The 10985-nt window shown below is 32.0% G+C and overlaps 1 protein-coding gene across 1 annotated transcript; it reads right to left on the bottom strand.

The window, feature by feature from the left end:
* Positions 1-523: 523 nt before the first annotated feature.
* LOC108478392 (ras-related protein Rab7-like) lies at positions 524-2850 on the bottom strand. Its single transcript, XM_017780849.2, has 7 exons — positions 2589-2850; positions 2467-2493; positions 2247-2346; positions 2012-2158; positions 1515-1595; positions 1113-1261; positions 524-747 (listed from the first exon to the last, which is right to left on the bottom strand). Exons 1-7 carry the CDS (start codon positions 2645-2647, stop codon positions 684-686), a joined length of 627 nt encoding a protein of 208 aa, XP_017636338.1. The 5' UTR covers positions 2648-2850; the 3' UTR covers positions 524-683.
* Positions 2851-10985: the final 8135 nt, after the last annotated feature.

Here is a 10985-nt window from a genome sequence, read left to right as displayed (position 1 = left end):
TCATTCAAATCCATATATTTTTATTTTATTTTATTTATCATATTTCTATTATAAAAGTGTATAAAATGTTAAATTTTTATTTCTATTTGTTAATATTCAAAAATAGAAAATAAAAATAAATGTTTGTCTCCAAATTGGGTTAACAAAAATAAAGAGATATATGGAAACAAGGGAGAGGATATTACTTCGCTTTCACTTCTCTTGTTTCTTTTAGTCCAATCCAAATATGAGGTTTGTTTAAACTTGTAAGTAGCCACACATGATAAATCATCTTTGACATTTCAAGATGAACTATTTCTCATTCTTGTGGTTGTGATTTCTTTAATTGTTGTTTAGATTTACATTTCCGTTATGTAATGTGGTTGGATCTGTCGATAGATTAATGGGTTGACCACTCAGTTTACCATATCTTGATTGTCATATTGACTTTTATCTTCCTATATCCAGATTCTTTTAGAGCATGAAAGTGTAATGTATGTATTTGCACTTGCAATCTTATCACAGTAGCTCAAATATATAGCTATTTTACGAATGAAACATTTCTTTTTTTTTCAAATGAAAGCACATATACTTAATTTATAATACATCAACATAAAATCTCCAAAGAATTATGATAAGAAGAATAAAAGGATTCAAGAAATGGAAAAGGTGAATTAGCAAATATATGCAACCATTAGCTAACTTCAACAAGCGCACCCTCCTCTCTGCTCAACTTCTGAAGTAGTTTCTGATATACCTCGGAAATAACTGCATCAATGAACATGTTAGCTCCCCTGGTTTATAAAACAGTTCATTTTGACGTACGTTACCCCAACTCGTCATTTTCTTAAAATATTCGTATCAACTTCAATTGAACAGCATACCCATAAAGCATATCCATATTCCGCACTCACTTCTCGATAACATAGATTCTAATAAAGCAGTTAAAGTGTAGTGTATACTAGCAAGATAACATAGAAATCACAAGCAAAGCAACAAATAGAAGATTTAAAAAGAACAGGAAATTGAAAGAAATAATCGCATCTACTTCTATATGTTAAATAAGGATCAACTATCAAGGGCAATGGATATCACTTTAATAGATATGAAGGATTCTTGAGGGGCATGCTTACATGTCATGTTGTTCATGTTCACTGGCTAGTGCAGTTTTTGCTACACATAAAAATGCTTCATCAACGTTGTAATCCTCTTTCGCTGAAGTCTCAAAGTAAGGTATATTTCCCCTTGAGGCACACCAATCCCTAGCTTTTTTCTCAGAAACCTGTGTATAAGCACGTTTCAATGTCAAGCACTATAGTTTATGTACCAACAAAGAATCATTCTGTAGTACTCGAACCCGGGTGTGAGTGTTGAATGGGATATGCATCTCAGATGGGCATATTCAATTTTCTCCAAGATTATCATGTATTTGAAGGGTCTTATCAGATCATATCCTGATACTCATGTTTAGATATAAGTCGGACACAAATGTCTAACACGAATATTTCGAAGAAGTGAAGATTAGAGCAACATACCATTCGGCTATTTCCACCGTCTATGTCAATCTTGTTTCCGATTACTATGAAAGGAAATGACTCAGGATCAGATGGATCTGCCTGGTTTAGAGTACCAAAATATGGGATCAAAATCAACTTCGTTGTAAAAAGCAAACAGATGTAGTTCAATTATGCTGGCAAATGATGGTTAGGACTTAAGAGAAGAACAAGATACAAAAGAGAAAATTAAATGAGTTCTGAATATTTGTGTCGTTTCTTCAAAGTATGACATGGTTTTTTCAATATAACACAATGAGTTGATTAATGACATATATAAATATCTAAAATTAAAACATCAATGAAATACATGGTCTGCAACAATGGGTTTGCCCTAAAATTTTAGTTAAGTAGTTTGATTAGCAATGATGACAGGGAAAGAGTCTTTACAGTTTACAACTGGGACATTATAGCAAACATGTTATGATCTGTTTTATTACTGGTGAAGAAATGAGATGAACAGTACAGAATTATGGGACCTGTTTCAGAAATTCTTCACGCCAATTGTTTAGTGTTTCAAATGATCTGAGTATGTTCACATCAAACACAATAACACAGCAATCTGCCCCTCGATAAAATGCAGAACCAAGGCTCTGGAATCTTTCTTGCCCTGCTGTATCCCATATCTATCAGACAAGAAGACACTTGGTAAAATTTGAAGATTTTAGTTTAAAAAAAATGTGTAAGAATTTCCCTTGGTTTTTCATCACTTACTTGCAAAGTTACCAATTTGTCATCAATCTGTAATTCTTTGGTGACAAAGTCAGCTCCAATTGTAGCTTTGTACTGTTGGTTGAACTTGTTATAAACATATCTGGATGACAAGTTAAGAAACTACAACAGCCTATGTAATTGTCATTGTGTGTCTTTCAATGCAACTAACAATCAAATATAATGTGCTTAAACAAAGCATGTATCTCAAAATAAAGGATACTGATTCATCAAAGATGTCTTTCCCACTCTGAAATACAAGCAAAATATCAAAAGGAAGTAAGGATACGACAATTACAAACAAATCAAGACTGCAAAAATAAAATAAAATAAAATAAAACATACCCACTGTCACCTAGAACAATGACCTTAAGCAGAGTTCTTCTCTTCATAGAAACATCCATGACGATGATCCCAAAAAGAAAAAAAGGGGCGGGGGGGTTTGCTTTACTGTTTAACTATTCTTCTTTGTTTTCCAGGATTCTGTAAGAAAATTTGAGAAGAGTATGGAAAAGAAAAGCCACCCCACCAATATAACAGAGCACTAGTTATTTAAATAAAAGTAGTAGCCTTTTTTCTCAACAATGTTCTTGATTCTTCTTAAGCTTCTTTCATTTTCATTTTTTTTAACTGTTTTGTTTAATGATTCAAGTGCAAGAACATGTGAACCCTGGCCAACCAATGAAAGTGCTAGGCGCCACCAGTAAAGCTGAAATTTTCATAACAATATATATCTGTATATGTATGTTAAGGAGATGTAGAAATTGAAAGTTAATGTAACAGTTTTTAGTTGCGTTTCTGGTTGACATGTCTCGAAAAGACAGTTTGGATCGTGCTTTCCTCTTCTTTTTGTGATCCTGTAGGGTTGAATATGACTTATCACAAATATTATATGATAAATCATCTTATACATAGCCAAATAAAATTTTTATTAATAGGTTGTACATTAAAATATATATGATAATCTTGCAATTAAATCTTATAGGTCGACTCCTAATTCAAATTTTGCATCCACTTCTTTTAAAAAATTGCATCTAATATATATCAGATTCTGTTTCTCATGTTCACACTTTTTTATATCCAAAATAATCTCTTTTATATATAAGAAAATGTGGTTGTTACAATTTTTTTTTTCAGTTAAATATCTGTTTTTGTGCTCTAGCTTTTGACGTCACCAAATTGCTGAAGGATTGATCTAAATTTGGAAAAAATTTGATAAGAAAATTAAGGAGAGGTCCACTCTTTCTCAAATTTTAATAACCGATTCAACTCGACGTTTTTACTTTGAAGTTAGCTTTAAATTAGATAAATTACCTGGTCATTTAATTTTTAGAGCGCTTTCATTTTAGTTATTTAAGTGTTAAATCTCTAATAGCGGTTAACTATACACAGTCATATCATATTTACACTTTCATTTTGGTCACTCAGCTTTTAGACCACTTTCATTTTGGTCACCCAAAAAAATTTTTTTTAAGAATTGATTGGGGTAAAAAATCAAAGATTTAAATTGAAAAATCGATAGAAACTAAAATAATACACAAAATTGTTAAATTGTACTTGTTTATCCCATTGGCGAAATTCTAATTTTCTTTTAATTTTTAATATTAAAATTTTAAATTTTAAAACATCAAAATAAATTGAATAAATTGTCAAAATTTTTATTAATTGATAATGTCAACCAATTTGTTACTATAATAATAAAAATAATTATATTTTATTATATGTTTCTAGATTGTCCTTAATGAAATCAACTCAAATAAATCATATTTGATAATTGTTTACAAAACTTAAATTTTTTATTATATAATATCGAATCTTCCATGCTAAGTTAAAAAGTAAAGGAAAAAAATACTTGCAATTCATTAAATTAATTACTTGTTCTTTGTTTGGTAAAGAAGTGATGAAAAGTTATGAGTTTTGTTTCTAATGGAAGATAAAATTAATAAATTTAAGTAATTGTAAGAATTTTTCTTTATTTTTAGTTTAACATGGAAGATTTAAGAGCATATAATCAAAAGAAGTTGGGGTTCAGAGGAACTATTAAAGACAATAAATCATTGATAATTTTTGAAAATAATTTCAAAACTTCAAAATAAATTAAATAAATTTTGAAAAACTTTCATCCATTGATAATGTCAATTGATTTGCTACTGTAATTTGAAATCTAAATATTTAAAATTTATGTTTCAAAACCCAAATTTAAATTTTTCGGTAATGAGATAAACAAGTACAATTTCACAATTTTTGTGTATTATTCAGTCTCTACCATTTTTTTCACTTTAATCCTTCAATATTTAAAAAAGATATTTTTTTGGGTGGCCAAAAAGCGACCTAAAAGTTGGGTAACCAAACTAAAAGTGCAAATATGGTATGGCGTGTACAGTTAACCACTATTAGAGATTTAATATTTGGGTGACTAAAATGAAAGGACCCTAAAAGTTAAGCGACTAAATTGAAAATATTTCACTTTGTCTTACCAACTAAGTAGATTACCCTTTTAAATTTGATAGTTCTTTATTAGCTTAATATATTTAATAAAAATAAAATAATATGAATAAAAGTTATATAATAAACTTAGATATGACTGATATCTTCTTTCTATTTGTTGTGCGCATTTTGTCTTACCATCGGTAGGAGACACTTTTGCCAAACCTCACCAAGGGCTACTCCACCGGCGAAACTACCTTGCCTCGACTCATCATCCCCACCCTGAAAAGATGACTGTCACTTTTCATCAACATACCCTATAACTAAGTCATGTTAGGTCACATAGCAGATTTAACATGGAAACTATTAAATGACAAGCTCATGATTCAAACGACACATGGGATATGAAAGTCAATCGTATATACCTATCCTAACCCCATAGTAAATGATCCTCTCTCCCTCTTGTCTCCCTTTTCTCAACTCCCTATAGTTCTTTATTCATTTCCTCATCCGCTCATGGTTGTTAGTCATCGGGGTTAACCGTCACCTCCAACTCTATCCACATTTTCCCTTGAACAATTTGAGTGGTGAGAAGGCAAACATGGCTCACTCCATCTCAAGTATTCCTACGAAAAAAGATGAACATGAACAAGACTCACTAGCTCAACCACAACCTTAGGCAACTCAAGACCAGTAGCAAGTTGGTGCAGAATAATTATTTCTTCAACCATAGCCACAATTAAGTTGTCACTATCATATATACTATGTATAATTCCCATCACCCTTATTATGCAAACTAAGCAAGTACCCACCACCCATATATCACACTCAGTATGCAAATAAACAAGCCCACCTACCACATCCCTAAAGCTACTCTAGTAACACTCACGATGAACAAACTTTACAAAATTCCAACTTTTTTTCGCAATAAATCACAAAAATAATGACAAAATGAGAGTCCTTGAATAGAGCTATTGACCTGGCGTCAAATTTAGTAGTTATTTTAAGTCATTTTCATACTTGACGAACTTGTTTTCTGGCACTTTTATAATTAATCATTGCATTTTCAATATTAGCAGGTTAGGAATAAAATATTAATAATTTTTTTTTTACACATTTCTGCTATTTTGATTACCCATAAGGCTGACTTGGGCCTCGTGAGTGACTAATGGGCTATTTGAGTATGTAGGATGCCAATTTAGGTCCAAGAATACAAGGAAGGATGATTGGATCGTGAGACAAGGAAACCCAATTGCACAATGAAGCTACCAAGGCCCAAAGTATACTTGACATCGTGACGAGGAGCTTCCTCTCGTCACGACGACACAACAAAGAAATGAGAGATTTCACGGTGGCAATGTCGTGACGAGGAGCATTCCCACGTCATGACGATACGGCAATGGCATGCTAAAATGAAGTTAATTCCTTGAACGAAACTTTTGGGATATTTTCACATTTGGACTCTAGCATTTATCAAAATATTTCATTTATTGGTATCTAATTGTATCTAGGGTTGAGTGGTCACCAAGTAGTCCGTTGCTTATATAAGCAACCTTAGGGTCACCAAAATTGTGTGCAGACTTAGAAACACAATTTTTACTATTCAGTTTTCTTTGTATTTTATTTTTATGTTTGCTTAGTCGAAAATTTTCTATTTCGATGTGAAGACAATTGCGAGCAGAGATTTCTCCAAGATCGCGCTTCAATATACATTCATGAGCATTCTCTTATATCTTCTGCTCTATTTGTTTATTTATCTTCTGTTAATTTGGTTAATTGATCATTGTATAAATATTCAAATATATTATTGTGCTCTATTTATATCTCGCATGATTTGATTAAGAAACTAATTTATTTGTTAAGTGATTATTTATATGATATTGTTTGTTTATTCAAGAGTACTTAGTATATTAGGGAGTGACGTCCATGATAGAATACCGAGACAAGTGAGATCAAAAGGGTATCTTGTCGTGTATAACTTGTGCCAAGTGATGAGACCAGAAGGGTATCAATATGCCTAGGAAGAGGCTAAAATGGTGACTTAGGTGGCAATCCTTAGTGAAGATGAACCGAGAGGGTAGTCTTAGCTAAGGGTGATAAATAACTCAATCGAGGATAAATAATTATTTAATTAGATAATTAGGGATTTAATCGATCATAGGCCAGAGGCTTGCATTGTTGACACTAGGACTAGGAAATTTCATTAGGTTAATTTAGGTTAATTTAATTTAATTAGTTTAATAAGTACTTTAATTTGGATTCGCACTACTAATTCATGACTCGATAAGATTAGTAATTATATTTTGTAATTAATTTACTAATAGTTTCTCCAATCTGCAATCCCTTGGGTACGATCCTCGAACTACTTAACAGTGTTTCGTTGTAAACTTAACAACATTAAAATTTGACCCGTACGCTAGTGGACACCACCGATTTAATTTTATATAATAATGGTATGATATTTATACTATAAATGATAAAAAAATTTTGGCAGTCAAGTTGTTGGCGCCGTTGTTGGGGATTGCGACGATAAAATTTTTATTAGGTCGATTACCATAAAATAATATTAATTGAAAGATAAATGAGCTAGATAATGCAATAAAATTTATTTTATTTTATTTTAGTGTGCAAAAAATATTATGATTATTATTTAATTACTTTTTTACTATCATTATTTGTGTGTGTGATTTTTTACATAATTAAATATTTTGATTTTGATTTTTTTTGTTAATTAAATATTTAAAATTTTAATTTTTTTATTTGCCTTGATGATTATCAGGTTTAATCATGAATGTTGATTTTCATAGATCGGTGTACGAATTATCCAAATCGAGTTGGTTTTATGGAGCTTCAACAAATCAATGAGTTATTATTACAAAGACAATTAGCTTGATTGTTCGAACGAACTCTCACCTAAGCCGGGCAAGTACACATTTGAGAGGGATGGAGATTCGAAAAACCTATGGGATGAAGACGAAGTATACGAGGAGGGAGTATATGAACAATGGAAGATTATGGAGAACCAAAGATCGATTATGCTAGAGCTTTACCAATGGAGAAATGAAACACTAACTTCATTGAAAGAGATAGATGAGTGATAATTACGGACATCCGAATATTTAATCGAAAATCCTTGTGATTTGCATGACTATATGTCCGAGCAGGAAAGTCGTGAGTGAGAATTCCAAGCTAAATTAAAGTAAATCCAACAACAGTTGGATTAGTTAGAGGAATTTTTTCGGAAAAAATCCCAAGCGAGTACTCAATTGGAAGATGTCATACATGATGTCTCAAATTTCGATCCCAGGGACTGAAGTAGCATCAACAACAATCCGGAATTAAATCTTGAAAGTCCACAAGAGTTTTGAATCAGAGACTAGAAATAATTATAGATTGCCGAAGAAGTCTTCATTCCAATTAACATAGATATAGAAGTAGAAGTAGTAGTAGACGTAGAAGTAAAGGTAGAGCTAATCACTAACTTGGAGCTTAAATCTATCCTGAATGAGAGTGTAGATGAGCCGATACACTTCATGGCCATAACCAAAGAGGTGTCAACCAAAGAAGTTTATGAGTTCTTTATGTTCTCATTCAAAGAATAAGGCAAAGCTCAAGTAACCAAAGCTTCTCACGACATGGAGGGGATGAAGCTCGAGAAAATAATACCTCGAAAGATAATTTGTGATTGGCTTGGATTTGGCACCAAGTGGCTTGTGATTTGGATGTCGTGCCAGTTGAAGATAAGGTGATATCATTTGTATCGACTGAGAGTACTGGTTTAGATTTATTAACAGTGGAACAAATGATGAATCAAAGTGTCGAGGACCAATTGGAAGTTCTTCTTTGGGGGTGATACGGATCGTCCTGAATCTGAAAAATGACTTCTTTTTTTAAATTTTGTTTAATTTTAAATATGATTTTTCGTTATTTATTTATTATTGTATTTTAAGTATTTAATTATGTGGTTAGTTGTTTCTCAAAGTAGTTTCGGAGTTTGTAACACTCCTTACCCGTATTCGTCGCTGGAATAGAGTACGAGGCATTACTAGAGTTTACCAAATTAATTTTCCGTTATTACAAGTTAAATACTATTCATTTACAAAAACATGTCATGATGTCCTTTAGATGGGCCTCCAAAGGCCAAAACATACTTCGGGACCAAACCGAAATTAAATTGAAACCATAGGGAATTTTTTGCAAAATCCCAAAGTTTTTTTTTAAAATTTTATAAGCTCAATATAACTCTTTTATAAATATCTAACCTTCCCTGCAATTTTAAAACCAAGACCAATCCAAACCAACCAATCCATTTCAACCAATTTGATACCAAATCATACTTCTATTATAATTATTGTAAGAGTATGCCTAAAGATCAATCATGAGATGGTTGTAATAACATACTTGATTTACCATGTTTATTAATATAAGGCGTTTTCATTATTATTTCAGTTTCTTTTACGTGTGTATAAATAAACTATTTTATAATAATATTCGAGAATAATATGATTGTTCTTAAAATATCCTTAGTCAAGTATTATTGTTGACTAGGACAACAATAATACATTAAGACTAACATGTAGTTGATTGATGATAAAGAATTGTCATTGATATGGAGTGTCAAAATCAATACATGAATATGTGTGTTAGAGAACAACATATTGGACTGACCCGCTATGAGTATGTTTCTTGGATTATTATGTAATTGTCACAACATTACTCATAGTGATTAATATGTATATGATCCTCAGACTTGAGATCATCATTATCCCAACATCGTGAGTTGTATATTTTGATACAGTCAAATGTACACTATAACTGGTTGTTCTATAAAAGGGTAATGTTGGATATACCACAATCTATGTAGAGGGATATGGTTGATCAATATAGAATAAGTCCCTCCTACATAATGGGAGTAATATCTTAGGCCACTTGATTGAGTGAGACTAGAAATGCATGACCATGCTCAAATAAGTTGATATGAGATGTCATACTTATTTCTATATCATAGTCTACTCAAGATATCAAGAAACATGAGATGGACTATGTAACACCCCTAACCCGAGACCGTCGCCGAAGTCGAACACGAGATGTTAACAAACTTCAAACCACTTATTGATAATTTCCCAGACAAGCTGCCAATCTGTGTACTAGTCGCTTCAAAAATCATAACTTGAGTTCTACAACTCAAAAATAAGTTTCGTAATTTTTCCATGAAACTAGACTCATATGTCCATCTACAGATTTTTTTCTAGAATTTTTGGTCAAGCAAATTAGTACAGTTTATTAGTTAAACTCTCACATGTTACAGGGGTCGACTACACTGACCTTTGTGCGTTACAACTCGAATAACTCCCTGTGCAGGGCTTCAATACTGATGCCGTTTGTTTCTATAGAGACTAGTCTCAAAAAGGAATCTATACATATATGGAATGATTTCTAAATGTCTCGGATTAATTTATAATGAATTTTCAAAGTCGGAACAGGGAATCCGGAAACCGTTCTGGCCCTATTTCACGAAAACCCAAATATCTCTTAACATACAACTCATATGACCGTTTTGTTTCTTCCATATGAATATAGATTCATCAAGGTTCATTTACATAATTTATTCACTATTTAATTCCATTCCTACTATTTTTAGTGATTTTTCACATCCACATCACTGTTGCTGCCAGCATCTATTTCTAGGGTAGACTTTCTCTAACACATAGTTTCTATGATTCAACCACCCCTTTTTCATATATAGTCCAAAATATAATCATGATGACCCATTTTAATGGCTGGTCATTGCCAAACATTTCCGTGCCTCTTAATGAGCATATACATACCAAATGATTATAACATTATGCTCAAAACATTTATAAGCCATTTTCGCATGGCTATTCAAAATTTTACATACCAAGTTCAAACAAAACATAATAGCCTATACATGCCGAAATGTTCTCTTAGACCATCTAAGAAGAAGATACCAAAAAGTCGCTAGTCGGTGTGATGACTTCGATGATGGTCCCGAATACGCAAAAAGTCGAGTCCAAGAAACCTAAAATAGGTGACAAGCAAACACCGAATGAGTATATAACTCAGTAAGTCATAAGCAATGCACTACCAACCATTAATAACATTATCGCAAAAGGAAACAAAATGGAACGAGGCTAATTACTCCATTCAAACCGAACTATACCATAGTTCCTTAGACCATTCGATTCAACCACATACCAAGTTACACATTCACATTCCATATACTAATCAATAGGATATTTGAAGCATTTCTATACACCATTTTGTTTTCGTCACAATCATACATCTACATGACCT

This window comes from Gossypium arboreum, chromosome 12, assembly GCF_025698485.1.
Source record: "Gossypium arboreum isolate Shixiya-1 chromosome 12, ASM2569848v2, whole genome shotgun sequence".
NCBI classification, from domain to species: domain Eukaryota; kingdom Viridiplantae; phylum Streptophyta; class Magnoliopsida; order Malvales; family Malvaceae; genus Gossypium; species Gossypium arboreum.
Note: the sequence above shows the minus strand (reverse complement) of the source record. Positions and strands in the feature narration are given on the sequence as shown.

What these genes read in the sequence shown, in the direction of transcription:
- LOC108478392 (XM_017780849.2), bottom strand. Translation starts at nt 2,647, where the DNA reads ATGGATGTTTCTATGAAGAGAAGAACTCTGCTTAAGGTCATTGTTCTA. An exon ending in AAGACATCTTTGATGAATCA is followed by an intron (nt 2,347 to 2,466) that starts GTATCCTTTATT and finishes CTTGTCATCCAG; the next exon opens with ATATGTTTATAACAAGTTCA. An exon ending in GAACATGAACAACATGACAT is followed by an intron (nt 748 to 1,112) that starts GTAAGCATGCCC and finishes TCATTGATGCAG; the next exon opens with TTATTTCCGAGGTATATCAG.